Source organism: Thunnus maccoyii, chromosome 7 (assembly GCF_910596095.1).
Source record: "Thunnus maccoyii chromosome 7, fThuMac1.1, whole genome shotgun sequence".
Taxonomy (NCBI): Eukaryota; Metazoa; Chordata; class Actinopteri; order Scombriformes; family Scombridae; genus Thunnus; species Thunnus maccoyii.
The window spans coordinates 34,958,280-34,980,065 of record NC_056539.1 but is presented as its reverse complement, the minus strand read 5'-3'; the positions used below and the strand labels follow the sequence as shown (position 1 = coordinate 34,980,065).

The 21,786-nt window shown below is 40.7% G+C and overlaps 1 protein-coding gene across 3 annotated transcripts in view; it reads right to left on the bottom strand.

Annotated features, from left to right (window-relative positions):
* Positions 1-5,725: 5,725 nt before the first annotated feature.
* Positions 5,726-21,786, bottom strand: part of LOC121901115 (ephrin-A2-like) — a 92,969-nt gene continuing 76,908 nt past the window's right edge. The window contains exons 2-5 of one of the 3 annotated variants that reach the window (XM_042417795.1): positions 13,223-13,515; positions 8,561-8,626; positions 6,067-6,212; positions 5,726-6,032 (exon numbers count right to left, since the gene is read on the bottom strand). In XM_042417795.1, the coding sequence (XP_042273729.1) occupies positions 6,085-6,212; positions 8,561-8,626; positions 13,223-13,515 (487 nt within the window). In that variant the 3' untranslated portion in view covers positions 5,726-6,032; positions 6,067-6,084. Of the gene's footprint in view, positions 6,213-8,560; positions 8,627-11,912; positions 12,106-13,222; positions 13,516-21,786 lie in introns of those variants that run through there. The other 2 variants (XM_042417794.1, XM_042417796.1) reach the window with 2 other exon arrangements.

The window sequence follows — 21,786 nt, the reverse complement described above, 5'->3', positions numbered from 1 at the left end:
CTGTACTTTACTGTACTCTGCTGTACTCTGCTGTACTCTGCTGTACTCTGATGTACTCTGATGTACTCTGATGTACTCTGATGTACTCTGATGTATTCTGCTGTACTCTGTTGTACTCTGATGTACTCTGATGTACTTTACTGTACTCTGCTGTACTCTGATGTACTCTGATTTACTCTGATGTACTTTACTGTACTCTGCTGTACTCTGATGTACTTTGATGTATTCTGATGTACTCTGATGTACTCTGATGTACTCTGATGTACTCTGATGTACTCTACTGTACTCTGATGTACTCTGATGTACTCTACTGTACTCTGATGTACTCTGCTGTACTCTGCTGTACTCTACTGTACTCTGATGTACTCTGATGTACTCTGATGTACTCTGATGTACTCTACTGTACTCTACTGTACTCTGATGTACTCTGATGTACTCTGATGTACTCTGCTGTACTCTGCTGTACTCTGTTGTACTCTGATGTACTCTGATGTACTCTACTGTACTCTGATGTACTTTACTGTACTCTGATGTACTCTGCTGTACTCTGATGTACTCTGCTGTACTCTGCTGTACTCTGCTGTACTCTGTTGTACTCTGATGTACTCTGATGTACTCTACTGTACTCTGATGTACTTTACTGTACTCTGCTGTACTCTGCTGTACTCTGCTGTACTCTGTTGTACTCTGATGTACTCTGATGTACTCTACTGTACTCTGATGTACTCTACTGTACTCTGATGTACTCTGATGTACTCTACTGTACTCTGATGTACTCTACTGTACTCTGATGTACTCTGATGTACTCTGATGTACTCTGATGTACTCTACTGTACTCTGATGTACTCTGATGTACTCTGATGTACTCTGCTGTACTCTGATGTACTCTGATGTACTTTACTGTACTCTGCTGTACTCTGATGTACTCTGATGTACTTTACTGTACTCTGATGTACTCTGATGTACTCTGATGTACTCTACTGTACTCTGATGTACTTTACTGTACTCTGATGTACTCTGATGTACTCTGCTGTACTCTGCTGTACTCTGTTGTACTCTGATGTACTCTGATGTACTCTACTGTACTCTGATGTACTCTACTGTACTCTGATGTACTCTGATGTACTCTGCTGTACTCTGCTGTACTCTGTTGTACTCTGATGTACTCTGATGTACTCTACTGTACTCTGATGTACTCTACTGTACTCTGATGTACTCTGATGTACTCTACTGTACTCTGATGTACTCTACTGTACTCTGATGTACTCTGATGTACTCTGATGTACTCTACTGTACTCTGATGTACTCTACTGTACTCTGATGTACTCTGATGTACTCTACTGTACTCTACTGTACTCTGATGTACTCTACTGTACTCTGATGTACTTTACTGTACTCTGATGTACTCTACTGTACTCTGATGTACTTTACTGTACTCTACTGTACTCTGATGTACTCTGATGTACTCTGATGTACTCGTTACGTTACTGTTACTCAGTTGTTTACCAGTTTTTGAGCCACTGTGTTTGAGACGGTCGGTGTTTCTCCATCTTTCAGTCTCGGCGCTGTCGGCAGGTTTTGAGGGATGTTTGCGCTCGTTTTACAGATTTTTAGCACCATCTGTTGTTGTAAATCTATATTGACCTTTAAAAGTCTAGACTCCGAATATAAGACAACCTCACTTTTTTCAGACGTATTTCCAAGAAGAAACTCGTCTTATATTCGGACCAATTATGTGGATCAGCAAGAACTGTGATGATTTTCCACTCCGGCCATTCTCTGCTCTGATTGGCTGACAGGGGGCGTGCCGTCTGATTGGCTGACAGGGGGCGTGTCGTCTGATTGGCTGACAGGGGGCGTGCCGTCTGATTGGCTGACAGGGGGCGTGTCGTCTGATTGGCTGACAGGGGGCGTGTCGTCTGATTGGCTGACAGGGGGCGTGCCGTCTGATTGGCTGACAGGGGGCGTGTCGTCTGATTGGCTGACAGGGGGCGTGCCGTCTGATTGGCTGACAGGGGGCGTGCCGTCTGATTGGCTGACAGGGGGCGTGCCGTCTGAGCAATCAGCCAACAACAACATGACCTCATAATGAGATAATAAAGACAAGCTGGTGAAACTGGAGAACTGCCGTCATCTTTTATCCACTTTCTCTCCCGTCTGACTCACAGCTCTGATCTGCAGTCGCTAAAGCAATTAAGACTTCTGTTTTAAATCTGAATACATATATATTTAAAAGGTAGATGAGGAACATAATTTCTACTGTATTATATCTAAACATTGTAGTATAACTATTAGGACCTTCTTAAAGTTCCTACAAGGAACTTTTAACTGGTTCTGGAACAGTCTCATGAAGCCTCTGATGCCTCTATATGACCTACATAAGCAACCGAGACCATCAGAGAGAAGATCGGCTGTTTCTATGTAGTTATTGTAAATGCTGCCGCCGGGTCGGATTCCCGCCAAATCAGAAGAAACGATTTACAGCACACAGACCGAAGAGCCTGTGTTTACATTACGTGTAGCTTTGTAGCATTAGGGAGGACGAAGATGTTGCTGGGATAACGTTTGATAACGTTAAAAGTAAAGTTAGACTTGTTGTCCAGACTCGTTTTAAAAAAGACGAGCGAGCAGCGGTGGTCGAGTGAGCTACAGAGTGAATGAAGAGAGCGAGAATCACAGAGTGAATCAGAGAAATAAAACATTATATTCTGATTGTTTCATGGCAGTTACGTCAAATAAATGCATCCACACCTCCACACAGCCCCGCAGGAAGCTGCTGCATCGCTGGATTTGGTGTGAATGCAGCCTTACATGTAAGCTAACGTTAGCTGTATTGGTGTGAATGCAGCCTTACATGTAAGCTAACGTTAGCTGTATGAACAGTTATTAATCTTACACAGATACGTGACCTCGTCGCTACGCATCCTGCAAACAGCTGCGTCTTAATTCCACTCGCTTCCAAAACAAATGTGCACGAGCCAAGATTTACAACACGAGGCCCTGGTGCTCATGGGAAATGTAGTCTTCATTCCAAGAAAACACTTCTGCTTTTGTCCACAGGGGGCGCTAAAATCAACACAACATGAAAGGTTGTTGTAGTAACTTTAAGTTGCTTTATGTAAAGTCTGCCTCTGACTGTAATGTTAAATAAATGTGGTAGAAGAAGAATAACGCAGGAAACGGAAATACTCAAAGTTTAAATTCTTTAGTAAAAGTTAAATAAAGTTAAGTAAAGTAAAAAATAAAGTTTATATTATTATATGAATGTAATATTAAGTATTTGCCGCCACTGCTCACAGACAGAATGATCTAAAAAAAAAAAGTTGTTTAACAAACTGAAGAGAAATAGTTTAGTGGAACTTTGATTTTATTGGTGAAGTTATCAAACACAGATTCATACATTTCCTAACATTTTCTCTCTGAAATCTTCTTCAAAGTAAATTCATTAAATGTATCTTTAAATTGAATTTTTCCTGCTCATGCAGCACAGGAAAAAAGTCCTGAAGAGGCCCGATGACCTCTGACCCCTCGTTAGCTCTTCAGCCAATCAAATAAATGCATTCTTTAACACGACTTTATAAGCATCCAATAAGAAAATATACAAAAACAGATTTTTTGTCTTTCAAAGAATAGAATATGCAGACATTTTGATGTAGAAAAACATGAAAGCTCAGAGACTGTAAACCATGACAGGAGGTCTCACTCCCGCCCACACGTCCAGCTTTCTTCTAACGCCACGAAAAACTGATTCCATCCACACAAAAAACCAAGAAAGAAAAGGAAGATGAACCCACCAAACCATTACTCATCAACAGAACCAGAACGCACAGGACTACAAGGACCAGAATGCATTGTGATGCAAGCAGGAACAAAGAGGAGAAAAACAACAACAACAGCAAGAACAACAAACATCTGACAGATTCCTTCTTCATATCACATATGAATCTTTTTAAACAGAAAATGGCACAAACAGAAAGAAACATCTTCAGTTTTCACTCTTTTTGTAGCGCTGAGGAAACGTCCAAGCGCCGCGTCCTCCGTCCGTCCTCCATCACAGTGCGTTCGTTATATACTGCATTTCCCAGCATGCCCCTGCTCGTCCACGCACAGGGACACGCCCGCCTCCATCGGCTCAGAGATGGAGGGATGTATGAGAGAGATGAAGAGAAAAGAACAGAAATGTGTGGAATCTCACTTCGACTACATGGTGTCGCTGTTTCCCCCAAAAAACCAAACGCAGCATCTAAAAATTCAGCACCAGGAGGGAAAAAAGGCAAGTTTTCATTTTTATTTCACGTGGAACATTCGTTTTTTATTTTCACGACAAAACGATACAATTTAGGAAAAAAAATCCAAACTTGACTCCTCCCCTTTGAATTAACCCCGCCCTTCCGTGTCATTAGTGGGCGTGGCCACCCCCCACCCCCCCTCCCCACGAGCTGCTGTGTGACCCCGCCCCTCCCTCCTAATATAAAAGAGTAAAAGAGTCTTTGGTAGATTTACAGAAATGAAAGGCTGAAGATCGTCTGCTGCTGAACGAGGAGACTGTTCTTATATCTGATGATGATGATGATGATGATGATGATGATTCAGTCACAGAAATGATCCACAGCGTCTGTCTGAGGCTGAAACTAGTATCTGCAGATACATTTTCATCACAGTTTGTCTTTATTTTATTTATTTATTTAACTGTAAGACAGAAAACAAACATGTTGAACTGCTCCTTTAATCGTCTGATGATAATAATAATAATAATAATAATAATAATAATAATAATAATAACTGAAGTTTCTGTTTACTCAGTATGTGAATCTTTGGCCTCTAACAAACATGTTAAATGTGTTTCCGTCTCTAAAGTTGAGGTTTGAATATTTAAATTATAAAAATAATAAATCCTGCATTTACGTCCATGTTTACTTGCTAACAGTCTTCTTCTTCTCTGCCACCAGCTGTCCATCACTGGGAACGTCTGAAACCGAAATGTTGTTCTATAAAAGCCTTCAGAGTCTCTTTAAAGCATCAAAAACTTCTGTTTCATGTCTTTATAAACTGAATCTGTGTTTTTTAGAAGAATCAGCGTAAAGAATCAAAGATCAACACTAATCATTAAAGTAAAACTATGAGCTGAACCTTGTTCACGACTTCAGTCTGTTTCCTCAAACTGATCCACAAAATGATTTTGTTTGATAGTTTTAACATCCGTCCAATCAGGCGGCGGCGCTGCAGACTGTAAAGACGTCTGAGGCCAATCTGGGATTATATAAATAAAATCTGACTTGATGAACAGTTGAAGTTGATGTCTGAGTGTTAAATGTGTTGCAACGATTAATCAATTAGTCCATCAACAGAGAAATTAATCGCCAACTATTTTGATAATCGAATAATTATTTTAATAATTTTTAAGTAAAAAACGTTTCATCTTCTAAAATGTGATTTGATGCTTTTATTACATCACGTCTGTTGATCAGACAGAACAAAACGTTTGAAGACGTCAACTTGGATTCTTTTCACTATTTTCTGTCATCTTATAGACAAAACAACTAATCTGCAGATTAATCGATAATGAAAATAATTAATTATCAATTAATATCGTGTCACTGCTGTGGCTGATATCTGTGACTGTGATCATCGGATCAGATGGAGGTTTTACAAACTGCTGCAGCAGAACAGAGCAGCTGACTGCAGCCGACTGCAGCTCAGACTGCAGCCGACTGCAGCTCAGACTGCAGCCGACTGCAGCTCAGACTGCAGCTCAGACTGCAGCTCAGACTGCAGCCGATCAGCTGATCAGTGTATGAATTATTTCCTCTCAGGTAAACATCACCTGTGGAAATAATGACTAACATGGAGTCAGAGTGGATCTGTGACTGAGACAACAGAAACATCCAGCACAGAGCAGAAGCTCCTCCCACCAGTGACCTCAGCCTCCTGTGATTGGCTGAGCTGCTGAGCGGCGGGAGGGCAGAGGTCAGAGGTCAGGGAAGAGGAGCTGGATTTGTTTCCTGCCTCAGGTTGGTTGTTTCTCCTCAGAGGAAGACGACGAAGGCGGAGGAAGAAGAAGAAGAGGAGGAGGAGGAGGAGGTGCTATGAGGAAGCGAGGAGGAGGGCGAGCAACATGGTGGCCAGCAGGGAGAGGTGGGGCAGAGCGCCGCCGCAGCCGCCGGTGGTGTCGTCTGTCAGGAAGGGCTCCGGAGACTCGTACACAGAGTCGTCTGAGAGACGCAGAGGAGACACAGGTTAAACATCACAAACTCATTTATTATGTGGAGTATTTGGCTCCTCCCCCTGCTGAGTGACATCACAGCGGACCTGCAGTCAGGTCCGACCGTCGGGCTCAGTGGTTGGCTGAGTTCACAGCTTCAGTTTTGTTAACGGTCTGTAAAAAGGCAACTTAAAGATCTTCTACGGAGTCGCCTGAGGGTCATAAAGTTAAAACCCTGTCAGGTTTCATTCATGGATACGACGACACTTTATACTCACTGAATGAATCTGAGGATAAAAACATCAAAGACCACATGAGAGTTCAGCTGAGACTCACTGAGCCAAACCGTGTTCAGGAAGCATTTTGACCACGTCGAAGTGTAAAGACAACTGTGTTAATCAATCCACATATAACGCACGACCAGCGAGGTAGCAGCCATTAGCCAGTTAGCAAGCTAAGCTACTAGCAAGAAAGCAGCTAAAAAGTTATGGATATTCAAGACACTGTGGAAGTAGCAGCTCCCTGGATGGCTGCCATCTTGTTTTTGTTGTTGTTTTTTAGGAGGATGTGGTTCGGGTTACTGGACCCTCAGAGGGTCCTCGCACAGAGCGATCAGACATGTTAACAGCAGGTGAAATCAGATCCAGATGGGTGTTAAAGGGACTCTGACTCACCTTTATGTCTTTGATGCTTTTATCTAGAATCTGACAGGATTACACTTATTTACATGATGATGGTGAAAGTGGTGATAACTGCTGTTGCTGTCATATACATATATATATACACATATATTCATTATTAATGTGATTTTACTTCCTCTTTCTAAATGCATTTAAATATTTAACTGTTGTTTGTTATCTGTTTTTGAACTTGTGAAGCACTTAAAGCTGCATTGTGTGAATGAAAGCTGCTGTATAAATACATTTATTATTAATAATAAATCAGACACTGTGAATGAATCAGTTATTAATGTCGTGTAAACTCTGTGTGTTCAGATAATCCTCCTGCAGATCCAACAAACTGTTTTCAGACTTTACATCCTGTTAGTGAGACGTGTTAAAGCTCCTTTCAGATAAACTGTTTAACGCCTTCAGTCTGTCAGCTGCGAGCTTTCACACTTCCTCTGCTTCTAACTGACATTTACAGTTTTATGATGGAGGAAGAATTCAGCAGCAAGTCACAGATGTTCCTCCTACTGAGGACGCACTAATAAACTGGAAGAAATGTCTTCAACTCATAAACAGCTTGTTTCAGCCCCGTTTGATGCTACTTTCTACATTTCAGAGGGAAATATTGTACTTTCTACTCCACTACATTTATTTGACAGCTTTAGTTACTTTTCAGATGAAGATTTGACACAATGGATAATATAACAAGCTTTTAAAATACAACACATTGTTAAAGATGAAACCAGTGGTTTCCAACCTTTTTGGCTTTTGACGTCTTACAAAAAGCAGTGTGTAGTCGGGGTCACATTTCACATGTCTATGAGTTGTTAACAGCTCCACCAAATAGTGATTTTTCCCTCTAAACTTCTCACATGCTTTCATTTCAATAAATGTTCAAATGATCCAATATTTCAGCAAAAATCAAAGATTAGAGAAAAAGTCCAAAAACTGAAAACAGATTTGTGTATCAGAACTTTGTTTTTTCTTCTTTCCTCTCCCATTAATCATCTCACCACCCCTCAGATTTATCTGCTGACCCTTTGGAGGGGCCCCGACCCCTAGGTTGGGAACCACTGGACTAAACTAGCTAACTGTATATAAAGTAGTGTAAACTAGCTCCACCTCCAGCAGCTACAACAGTAACATGCTGCTCTAACACTGATGCTTCACTATTAATAATCTAATGATGTCATATATAATAATATATCAGTCAGAGGGACCAAACCACTACTTTTACTGCAATACTTTAACTACATCAAGCTCATAATACTTATGTACTTTTACTGCAATACTTTAACTACATCAAGCTCAGAATACTTATGTACTTTTACTGCAATACTTTAACTACATCAAGCTCATAATACTTATGTACTTTTACTGCAATACTTTAACTACATCAAGCTCATAATACTTATGTACTTTTACTGCAATACTTTAACTACATCAAGCTCAGAATACTTATGTACTTTTACTGCAATACTTTAACTACATCAAGCTCATAATACTTATGTACTTTTACTGTAGTAAAGGATCTGAGTTCTTCCACCACTGACTGAATCAGACATGGATCAAAGATGGATGTGATTAGTTTTGGTATCAATGAATTGGTTTTGTGTTTTGAACATTAGATTTGGATTGTGAACGGGGAGAGGAGCTCTGAGAGGACAAGAGGAAGAGGAGAAGAACTTACTGGTTGGTTTGACGTAAACTTTGAGCTTCAGACAGGGTTTCCCAGCCAGGTTTGGATGTGGAGATGCTGCAGAGGACAGACAGCAGACAGACGGTCAGTAACACAGATCAATGACATAAACAGCTGACGGTAATATCAACAGTACTGATGTATGTTCAGGCTCAGGCACAGTAAAAGTAAAGTTAGGCTTTGTTGTCGGCTTCCAACTCATTTAAAGGAAGAGAGAGAGCAGCAGTGGTGGAGCGAGCTAGAGAGTGAATGGAGATATAAAATGTAAATTCTTTCTGGAAACCGTTATAACTGCCTCTGAATCGACCTGACAGGCACCAACAGATGGAGCATCAACCTGGCTGACAATAATGGACTCTGTTATTGAACTTATTTCTGTTTATGGTCACAGGTCTGAGGTCCACTGGCCAACCAAGACTTTACTAAACGGGACAGACACCAAATTCAGACTGCGTCCAACAGGAAACTCCAAATAAATACGATCTAGCATTTAAATGTTATCATCACTCCATAACAAAGCAGATTACCTGACCTCTGACCCCTGACCTCTGACCTCTGTGGTGACCGATCCAAAGCCCCCCCCACCCCTTAGTTATTTGCAAACATCAAAACTGAACTTTAAAAGATTTCAGATACAAAATGTTTTCTCTGCAGAGGTAATTATGATCATTATTATTATTATAATTTACCAAAGAAAAAGGTTCAGTTTGTGGTCCCATCAGAGCTGCATCCTGCCTCTTCATACTGAAACAGCTTCGCCGCTTTAGAAGAAGAAAGTCGAATTTGTCCCGTGTGTGATCTTGGGGAAATTAAAATGAGTATGATTCTGTTTTTCTACACATAAATTGGCAGTTTACTTGGTGAATGCAGTATCGTCTTGTACTGGAAAGAGTTGGATGATAATTTTGGATGTTGCTTATTGTTATTATTAATCTTTTTGTGTGTTTTGTGGATTTGGTGTGATTCCTTTGGATCCATTTGTGAGAAGCACAGCTGGAAGGTGTTTGTGTCTTATATTCCCATGAAGGATGACAACATTCATTCATTCACTATAATGCACCTGCTGTTCCATGTAATTCTGATTCTCTTGTCTTGAGTTATTAGGAGTCTTTTGTGTTTAACTTCCTGCCTCTGCTGCTTAGTCTTTGTGAAACTGTTCATAGAAAAAGTTTTTAATATGCAACATGAAAGCATCACTTCCTGTAGAATCATTGAGGGGTCAAATGTGATCTCTGACTGGAGATAAATTCTGCTTCTTCTCTCTGCAGTGCACAGAATCACTGTCGACCCTCCGACGCTGCCGTCGGTCTCCTGTTGGGCCTCCTGCCCCTGTAGCAACATTTTGAAATGCTGGTGCTGCAGGCTTGAAGTTGTGCGAATGTGATTCACAATTTTGATGACTGTGTCCATCGTTGCTCTCATTTCACTGGACAGTTTGGCAAATAACACAGTCTGATGAATGATGCAGTGTAGCAAGATGACTGTCAGGTGTTCTGCTATAAGACATGATGCAAAGCCCGTCATAGATGACCCAACGTCAGCTACAAGGGGGCTGATTTAACCCAGGTCCAGAGAAGTCTTTTAAAAGAAACCTGTCACAGCACTAGACACGCTCTCACCTCAGCAACTCCTCTTTGAAGTATCTCACAAATACCGACAGTTGTGCAGTATCATCTGTCGACTCTTAAAGGTAATCCACAGATCAGTTCAGGGAGTAAAACTGAGGGCTGTCCTCGTACAAATTTCCAGCCTCTGTGCTGTTAAATCTTTCACACGGTTGATGATGTCATCTTTGTTCTTGTCTCCTGCAAACAACTCCTCCACCATTCCCAACGTGCACACTTTCACAAGTTCAGCATCCACCAATGGCTCGCCCCTTTTTGGTTAGTTCCCAAGTTACACATAGTCGAAGCAACCGTGGCTTTCTCAGCAGCTGTCAGGATCGTTGATGTAGCAGAATAAGATGACTTCACAGTCGTAATCTTCTCTTTTCTTGCGGTGCTGCCGGGCAGAAACACTGAACTGAAGCTAGCATGTTTTGACTCATGATGGCGCCTGATATTAGCAACCTTTTGTTCCCTATTGTCATTTGGCAAATTAAACACAGTGCTTTAGGGTTGGTATGAGGTGGCAAAATAAAGGCAAATTCATTTGTCCATTTTTCATCAAATTGTCTGTTTTCATTGTCAACCTTTTGACGTTTGCTGTCGAGACTCATCTTTGCCAAGAGACAAATTCAGCTGCAGCAGCAGCACAGAGGTCAGCTGTTTGTGAACTTCTGCACAGATCGCTGATATGCAACTTCCCACCTAACAGCCGAGGGACATTATTGATCATTTACTAATTGGTATGAAAAAAAAATCCCAGTGTGAATCAGTTTATTTTCATTGTGGTTGGCTGGAACAATACTGCGGGTCAAATCTGTGCTGTGAGTTGAGCATCACTGTTTTAAGGGGTACACGACTTAATTTACACATTCATTTGCAGTATTTGACAAAGCCATTAACGATGTGTTTAAGGTGTTATTAGGGTTCAGGAGTGTAGGATTAAGTCTCTGCATGTTTGGAAGGCAGACAGTACTAGCCTCAAACAACAGACCAGCTCCTTCTTCAACCCCCCAGGAATGCTGGCCAATAATATATGACTGAGAGTCCCAAACTCCTCACTGACCATCTAAACATGCTGCAAACAGAGAGGAGGAACCCCCATCTCCTGCAAGTTCACCAGACCAGACCACTGACCCAAACCACCTTGGATCCTTCAAGCTACAAGAGCCAATCACACCCCAGTATGAACTGATGGTACCATTTGGATAAACAACCCCCACCGTTGGTTATCATAACTCACCTCTAAGAGCCAATCACACACAGAGACGAGCTGCCACCAACTTTAATCCCACTGTGAACTGATTTTCAGGACTTGAATAACCAACACAAGAACTGATCACTGGACGAACCAGCATAAGTCACCAACAACAACAACAACAACAACAAGGAGAACTTCCTGCACAACATACGATGCCCCAGTGACACACACACACAAACTCTAAAATGTAGACTTATCTAAGGTTAGTATTCTATATTGATGTGTGTGTGTAAATCATGTGTGTCATTATGCTTTAATTAGACTTTTATTCCTCTGACTTTAGGCCTAGAAATGAACCACAAACATAATTCCATCATCCTTGATAACACTAACATCATGTTTAGTTCCAGACTGCTTGTTTCACTATCAGAACACTAAACCAACTATCAAAGATGCAAAATTAGGAATCATGCAATTGTAAATTGTTAATACTTTTATTAATGGAGTAACCATATTCAGGAACTGAACCTGCCTGTCCATGAACGGGGGGGGACTGACTCTGCTCCCCCAGAACTCTGCAACCCCTGGGATCTGCCAGGATGCACCTTCTGGGCGGACAGACTGAAACTTTCAAACAGTGTCTTATCTGAGGCTCCTGGATGGTTTTTCTTGCTTTTGTCTTTGTCTTCTTGTTTTCTGCCACGCCGATGGAGAGCTCGCATTTTGCTCATCTGCAGATGTGATTCAGAACAACAGGAGGTGAAACCTTAGAATCTAAACTGGGAGCTTCAGCTTCTCATCCAGCACATCTCCATTCCCCGCCCCCCGGGAGCAAGCAAGTCATCTACAAAACCTTCATCAACTTGCTTAAACTCCTGTGTTTTCATAATATGTAACTTCAATTATTGTCAATTCAGAACTAAGCTGTTGATTTGACTCGCTGATTCACAGGTAACAGTCATCTCAGCTGTTCATCATGTCCCTCATACCGACCACACAACAGATAACTCTCCATCATTCATTTCAGTCATTCACAAGTCATCGCCTCGCACCAGTTTCCCTTTCCCTCATGTGTCAGTCACTTAACCTTAAAAGCAAAATCATAATTAAAAGGGACGTACGATGTTTTTCAGACATATATATATAATGTCACAATGTCAGATGTTCATGTTAAAAGTGGCCGACGTGTCAAATAACGAGGTAAATGTATGTAGCAGTAATCCCTGTGAGCAGAAAGCAGCAGCTCTGCTCTGAACGCTCCGTCTCCAACGGTTTTTTCTACTTTCAGCCCGAGCTGACGTCAGTTGGTGACGGATTTCTTTATATGGACATCTGCTATGTGCACAGCGTGTGAGTTCACTGCTCCGCTCTGAGAGTAGTTACGCCGAGCCATGACGCCATTACACATATAACTAATATGAGTTATGTTGCTGGACAAATAATTTCATATTTGAGTTGTGCATATTAATAATTCCCCCATAAAATCATAAAGATGTTTAAGTGCACAGATCACTACAGGAGGTTTAGTTCACGTTTGGGCTGTGAAATATTTTCAGCTGATAATTAATGATAATTCAAGGAATTCTTCAGAATTCAGTTTAAACAGATTTTAGTTAAATGAATGTTTTCATTAATATATTGTAAAGTACTGACAGGTTTTCTGTGGGGATTAAAGAGGATTTTAAGGGGTTAAAACAAACCTTGAGGTGTGAACGGCTGCAACTTCTCAGAGAAGTTATAGGATGTGGTAGTACTCAGTGTGGTACTCAGTAGTACTCAGTGTGGTACTCAGTAGTACTCAGTGTGTAGTACTCACAGATGTAGTAGTGCTCAGTGTGTAGTACTCACAGATGTAGTAGTACTCATGTCCCGGCCTGAACTCGAAGCCCAGGCTGAAGGGCGTGAACAGCTGGAACTTCTCTGAGAACTTGAGCGGGCCGTTGGGGCTCTGTGGCCGGTTGCACTCCCAGCGTTTGAAGCCCTTCCTGCGGTGGTCGCAGGTCGTGTAGCCATCGTAGTTCACCATAAACAGCACATAGTGCTCCATACGCTCGGCCGACTCCGCCCCCTTGTAGTGCGGACAGTAGATATCCAGGTAGTCGTTGATCGCCACCTCCACCGTGTATTCGCCCCGAAAGAACCTGAGGAAGAAGAGGAAACACTTCCTGTCACTTCCTGTTTAATTTACAGATGCATTTATGTGCACTGCAGCTGATTTTACTACGTCAGTAGTTTCAGTTCTTGTGCCACATATACTGTATATATACATATATAATACACCAACATGTACTGTATATATACATATAGAATACACCAACATATACTGTATATATACATATATAATACACCAACATGTACTGTATATATACATATATAATACACCAACATATACTGTATATATACATATATAATACACCAACATATACTGTATATATACATATATAATACACCAACATATACTGTATATATACATATATAATACACCAACATATACTGTATATATACATATATAATACACCAACATATACTGTATATATACATATAGAATACACCAACATGTACTGTATATATACATATATAATACACCAACATATACTGTATATATACATATATAATACACCAACATGTACTGTATATATACATATATAATACACCAACATATACTGTATATATACATATATAATACACCAACATATACTGTATATATACATATATAATACACCAACATATACTGTATATATACATATATAATACACCAACATATACTGTATATATACATATATAATACACCAACATGTACTGTATATATACATATATAATACACCAACATATACTGTATATATACATATATAATACACCAACATGTACTGTATATATACATCCTCCATGAAGGCAAAAGTTAGACACGGAGTTCCACAAGGTTCTGTACTTGGACCAATTCTATTCACCTTATATATGCTTCCTTTAGGTAATATTATTAGGAAACACTCCATAAATGTTCATTGTTATGCAGATGATACCCAATTATATTTATCAATGAAGCCTGATGAAACCAATCAGTTAACTAAACTCCAAACATGCCTTAACGACATAAAGACCTGGATGACCTGCAATTTTCTGCTACTAAACTCAGAATAAACTGAAGTTATTGTGTTTGGCCCTAAACACCTTAGAAACACATTATCTAATGATATAGCTACTCTGGATGGCATTACCCTGGCCTCCAGCACCACCGTAAGGAATCTGGGAGTTATCTTTGATCAGGATATGTCCTTTAACTCCCACATAAATCAAATCTCAAGGACTGCCTTTTTTCACTTACGTAATATCACAAAAATCAGGCACATCCTGTCCCTAAAAGATGCAGAAAAGCTAGTCCACGCATTTGTTACTTCTAGGCTGGATTATTGCAATTCCTTATTATCAGGCTGCTCTAACAAGTCTCTAAAGACTCTCCAGCTGGTCCAGAACGCAGCTGCACGTGTTCTGACTAAAACTAGAAAAAGAGACCACATTTCTCCCATTTTAGCTTCACTACATTGGCTTCCTGTAAAATCTAGAATAGAATTTAAAATCCTTCTCCTAACTTACAAAGCCCTTAATGGTCAGGCACCATCATATCTTGAAGAGCTCATAATACCGTATTATCCCACTAGAACACTGTGCTCCCAGTATGCAGCTTACTGGTGGTTCCTACAGTCTTTAAAAGTAGAATGGGAGGCAGAGCCTTCAGCTATCAGGCTCCTCTCCTGTGGAACCATCTTCCAGATTGGGTCCGGGGTGCAGACACCCTCTCTATGTTTAAGAGTAGGCTTAAAACTTTCCTTTTTGATAAAGCTTATAGTTAGGGCCGACCAGGCTCGCCTTGGATCAGCCCTTAGTTATGCTGCTATAGGCCTAGACTGCTGGGGGACTTCCCATGATGCACTGAGCTCCTCTCTCCTCCTCCTCCTCTCCATCTGTATGCATTCATGTAACATCAATGCATGTCACTAACTTTGCTTCTTCCCCGGAGTTTTTTGTGCTTTCTCATCTCACAGGAACCCCTGAGTCCCGGGCCGAACCTTCGCGGTCCTTCACAGTCCTGATGGCATCCTTCCCTGGCTGTTGCTGCTTATACTTATTGTTGTTGTTGTCATTGTTGTTCTCCTGTCCCCCCTCCCCCTTTCCCTCTTTCTTTCTCTCTCTCAACCCAACCGGTCAAAGCAGATGGCCGCCCACGTAGAGCCGGGGTCTGCTTGAGGTTTCTACCCGTTAAAGGGGAGTTTTTCCTTACCGCTGTCGCCAAGTGCTGCTCATGGGGGAATTGTTGGGTCTCTGTAAATTAAAGAGTTCGGTCTAGACCTGCTCTATGTGAAAAGTGCCCTGAGATGACTTCTGTTGTGATATGGCGCTATATAAATAAAAATTGATTGATTGATTGATTGATATATACAGTATATGTTGATGTATTATTAGAAGAGAGAATATGGCAGCTGGTTACTGCTGACATAAACATCTGGCAGCTGTTTACTGCTAACACAAACATCTGGCAGCTGTTTACTACTGACAAACATCTGGCAGCTGTTTACTGCTGACACAAACATCTGGCAGCTGTTTACTACTGACAAACATCTTCCAGCTGTTTACTACTGACAAACATCTTCCAGCTGTTTACTACTGACAAACATCTGGCAGCTGTTTACTACTGACAGAAACATCTGGCACCTGTTTACTACTGACACAAACATCTGGCAGCTGTTTACTACTGACAGAAACATCTGGCAGCTGTTTACTACTGACAGAAACATCTGGCAGCTGTTTACTACTGACACAAACATCTGGCAGCTGTTTACTACTGACAGAAACATCTGGCAGCTGTTTACTACTGACAGAAACATCTGGCAGCTGTTTACTACTGACAAACATCTGGCAGCTGTTTACTACTGACAGAAACATCTGGCAGCTGTTTACTACTGACACAAACATCTGGCAGCTGTTTACTACTGACAGAAACATCTGGCAGCTGTTTACTACTGACACAAACATCTGGCAGCTGTTTACTACTGACACAAACATCTGGCAGCTGTTTACTACTGACACAAACATCTGGCAGCTGTTTACTACTGACAAACATCTTCCAGCTGTTTACTACTGACACAAACATCTGGCAGCTGGTTACTGCTGACACAAACATCTGGCAGCTGTTTACTGCTGACACAAACATCTGGCAGCTGTTTACTACTGACACAAACATCTGGCAGCTGGTTACTACTGACAAACATCTGGCAGTTGTTTACTGCTGACACAAACATCTTCCAGCTGTTTACTACTGACACAAACATCTGGCAGCTGGTTACTGCTTACAGAAACATCTGGCAGCTGGTTACTGCTTACAGAAACATCTGGCACCTGTTTACTACTGACACAAACATCTGGCAGCTGTTTACTACTGACAAACATCTGGCAGCTGTTTACTACTGACACAAACATCTGGCAGCTGGTTACTACTGACAAACATCTGGCAGTTGTTTACTGCTGACACAAACATCTTCCAGCTGTTTACTACTGACACAAACATCTGGCAGCTGTTTACTACTGACACAAACATCTGGCAGCTGGTTACTGCTTACAGAAACATCTGGCAGCTGTTTACTACTGACACAAACATCTGGCAGCTGTTTACTACTGACACAAACATCTGGCAGCTGGTTACTGCTGACACAAACATCTGGCAGCTGGTTACTGCTGACACAAACATCTGGCAGCTGGTTACTGCTGACACAAACATCTGGCAGCTGGTTACTGCTTACAGAAACATCTCCCAGCTGTTTACTACTGACACAAACATCTGGCAGCTGGTTACTGCTTACAGAAACATCTCCCAGCTGTTTACTACTGACACAAACATCTGGCAGCTGTTTACTACTGACACAAACATCTGGCAATGAAAAGCCTCTCAGCAACCTGGTTGCCATGGTGATGGTAACATGTGATAAAATAATATGATGAACAGAATATGAATTTCAGTTTGTTTTAGTATTTTAGTTGTTTTCATCATTAAACGTTAAATTAAAACATTTTGATTCTCAGTCAGACGTGTTTCTGCTCGGTTCAGGACTCGAACGCCGACATTTGTTGTCTCTTTCATAAAGTTTTCACACATCACTGAGTGAAGTTTAGAGGACAGATTCTCTTCACTGCTCTCAGCAGCAGCAGGTTTTAGTATTTCAACAGTAACAACACCTTCGTCTGTAGTGACACCCGGGACACGTTGTTGTACAGTTCAACTCCAGGGAGACAAAGACAGAAACACTAATGAGGCTAGAACACACACACACACACACACACACACACACACACACACACACACACACACACACACACACTCCCCCCCCCCCCCCCCACACACACACACACACACACACACACACACACACCCCACTCGCCTGGGAGTAACTGGAGGGGAAAGTAAGCGCTCCCTCTGCAGCAGGTGACTCTCATAGGATGTAATGAAGCCTGAAGATTAAGAAGAATTGTGGATACAAAATGTTTTTGTTTTCTTCGTCTTGTAGCCGCCGTTACGCTGTGATGTGATTCTGTTTGTTTGTCTTCAGCGTGTTTGTTTGTGTTTGTTTGTACATATGTGAACACATCAGATCTTTCAGTCTTTTATAAAATTGTATTTTTAAATGTGCAAACAAAGAAAAAATGACGAATAAAGTTTGAACTTGAAACTTAAAATGATAAAAACGTTTCTGCCTGTTTGAAAAGAGCTTTAAAGAGTTAAAAGTAGTTTTACCAGCTTGATGTTTAAACCTCTCCATGCTGCCGACTGTTCCTTTTACTTTCTAAAGATTTCAAGCTCAGTCCTCCTGATATCAGCTCTCATCTCCTTTTAAATGTTTTCTTGTGGAAAAGTTGGAGATTGTTGTGCTGAGTCAGGACTTTAGAGATGCACTGAAGCATCAGCAGAAGGATTTATAGAGGACGTGTCAGACAGACTGATGTGCAGGTGTGTTGTCAGCCCTCATGTGCAGCAGGCAGCAGTTGGGTTCAACCACGAGCCAGTTTGTCAGGATTTATTGTTATTTATTGTTATTTATATGTTATTTTTCCCATCATGCAGTGAGGGATTACAGCTCACTCATTTGACTAAAAGTGATTCAAACATGAAATATGTTGTCTGTGAGACTGGAGACGTACGTTATCAACACTCGATAAACAGCTGCAGCTTCTATGGTGGTGGCATTACTGTGTAACATATTACAGTAATATTATAATAATATTATAGGGATTACAGTTGAAACTCAGTAATCAGATTACAGTTACTAATCCCACTAACACGCCGTTACTTTTACACTTGAGGGCGGCGTGTTCGCTGTCTGACTGGATTAATGGGGGGTTGACATCACTGTGGTCAGCTGACAGACGGAGAAATTATTCTTCTTCACATGTTGTGTGTCGCTAGCTGGCGTGCTAACGTTAGCCACAGGTACGCCTTCATGCAGCAGTCACCTGACGTTGGTTTAGTTCAGAGTTCAGGTGTGTGACTCGTGCAGCTGAGGCTATGCTAATGCTAACACTAACGCTAGCTGCTGATTGGTCAGTAAATCCTTCCTGTCTGCTTGGGGCTACATATTTGTGCTGGAGGGCCAGATTTGGCCAACGGGCCGCTGTTTGCTCACCACTGCTCTAGTGTGATTGTTCTGCTATGAATGAGTGGATCAGTATAAAAACTTCTCAACCAACCAGACTGAACGGCACAGAGAGGAAAACAACAACATGTTATCATATATGTTCACATCCTGAGATAAATGACTAACATCTGTCCTGGAAACTGTTTGGAATAAACTGTGACAGAACGTGAGTCTGAAGATAAAGACAGGAAGTGTGTGTGACGAGTCTCCTCACAGCTGTTGCTGACTCCTCCCCTCATTTTTAAACTATAATAATAATGATTATTATTGTTATTATTATTGTTGTTGTTGTTGTTGTTGTTTTTTTCACGGAGCCTCTTGCTTTCCATGTTAACAGGTTGAAGCAGCCACACAGCGTCTCACACGCGGCTGCTGCGTCGCGTCATCTAGAGATTTGAGGTCTTGCCTATTTTCTCCGTGTGATGCGCAGTTCTCTGCAGAAATACACAAGAAAAAGATAAAAAGACAGAAAGACAGAGCTGCCAGTAGCAGCGCAGCAGACGCAGCAGCGCAGCAGACGCAGCAGACGCAGCAGCGCAGCAGACGCAGCAGTACAGCGACGCGCTTCCTGTGTGTCTCAGGCGCAACACGCACTGAAAAGTTTGCAGCTAAACTCCTGAAATTGTGGAGAATGAATATTGGAATTATAATCTTGCTGTATAGATCATCATAACGCACCGCGCTGCACATATAATGACACAAAAACCAGCAGCGGCGTCCTCTGACCAGGCCGAGGAAGACGTCCCACAGAGAGATGACGTGAAACCAGAACTTCCAGGTTCTGGTCCAGAAGTAAGACAACATTAAAAATCTCATTAACACGTGTAACTCTGCTAATCATATATTTAGATATAGTATAGATATACAGATAGATAGATAGTATCCACATGTTAATGAACAAATCATCAAAAACATTGATGAGGTTCAATATTTAGGTTTAACTTTGATTCCAACTTGACTTTTGAAACTTAAATAATATAACATGGTTAAATGTAGACATATTAGGAACTCGTTAACAAAAACATGTTTGCATGCTCTGATTTTTCACATCTTCTTCTTGTGTATCCTGCTGGTCTCAGACCAGTAAGACTGGGCTGAAACCAGCAGAGATTCTTTTTAAACAAGCCTTAAAAGTTTGATTGTTTGATTGCAACATGATGTCCAGATACAGTCTCTTCAGCTGTTTTCAGAACCTCTGGATCTGCTCTAAACTCTGCAGCAGAACCACAACACAACCATCAAACACTGGAATTTACCTCCAGCTGAGTTTAAAACCTGCACAGACTTTCGTTTTTTTTCCCACAGTGTAAAAAAAGTCAACATTCATTTTCCAGTGATTGAGATTTTAAATTGTAATGAATGGTAATTGTGTAGTTGTACTGGATAAATGTGCTGGTATTTATATGTAGCTTTGTTTATAGAATTGTTAGTGTGGTACTATGAGACTATGTAATGGTGTTGCATGTAAATCTATTATTATTATTATTATTATTATTATTATTATCATTATTATTATTATTATTATTATTATTATCTGGTGATCATTCTGTGGACCTGCAGATGGAAATGAGCTAATCTGGCATAAATCATCTCTTCTTGTTTTTTTAAAGCGTGGTCCTTGTTTAATGAAGACTAACAATAATAATAATAATAGTAATAATAATAATAAAAGATAAGGATAGGAGTTTTCTGAAGAAACATCAAAAACAAAAACATAAACTCCGCCTCCGAAGCTTCCTGTCAGTATCAAAACAAAAGTATGGAGCAGCTACTTTTGGCACTAATGGGCCTCCATACTTCACATGTGAAAGATTTAAAACACTGAGTTTGTTTCTGAGTTGCTGAATCACAGCGCTGATTGTTCCTGATGACCTGAACGCAACATCAGAGCGGCTGCAGAGCAACTTCCTGTCCTCTCGCCGCCCTCGCTCTGCTTTAACACCATTAGCAAAGTGCAGGCTAATTCAGTTAGCCGCAGGATCGAGTTACACTAACAGCTCGGAGAACTCTGTCCCCTCGGCCCTCACATCATCACTCATCGCTCTAATGGGCTTCATCATCATCATCATCATCATCATCATCCTTCAGGGAGAGAACAGATGGATCAGACGCTAAATGCTGCAGAGTCTGTGTGAAACATTTCAACACAGATATTATAATTTTCATCTGTTAAAACACAACAATCCTCAATTTAACCAATAACTTGATGCAATAAACTCCAGAACAGACAGACAGATGGGTTTCCTCTTTACTAACACTACATATCAAATAATGAGCCTGTGGATTATTTCCAGAAAGTAAATAAAAGGACAGATAAATAAAAGGACAGATAAATAATAATAATGTTTATGTTTATGTTTGGATGATGTTTATGTTTATGTTTATGTTTATGTTTATGTTTATGTTTATGTTTGGATGATGTTTATTTTGATGTTTGGTTAATGTTTATGTTGATGTTTATGTTTACGTTTATGTTGATTTTGATGTTTATGTTTAGATGATGTTTGGTTTATGTTTATGTTGACGTTGACATTGACGTTTATGTTGATGTTTATATTTATGTCTATGTTGTTAGTTACTGTGTCTCAATAATTCCATGAGGGAGGGGTCACGTTAATGACTAGACACAAAAACAAAACTTCATTCGTTCGTTCATTCATTCATTTATTCATTCATTCATTCATACATTCATTCATTCATTCATATATTTGTTCATACATTCATTAATTCATA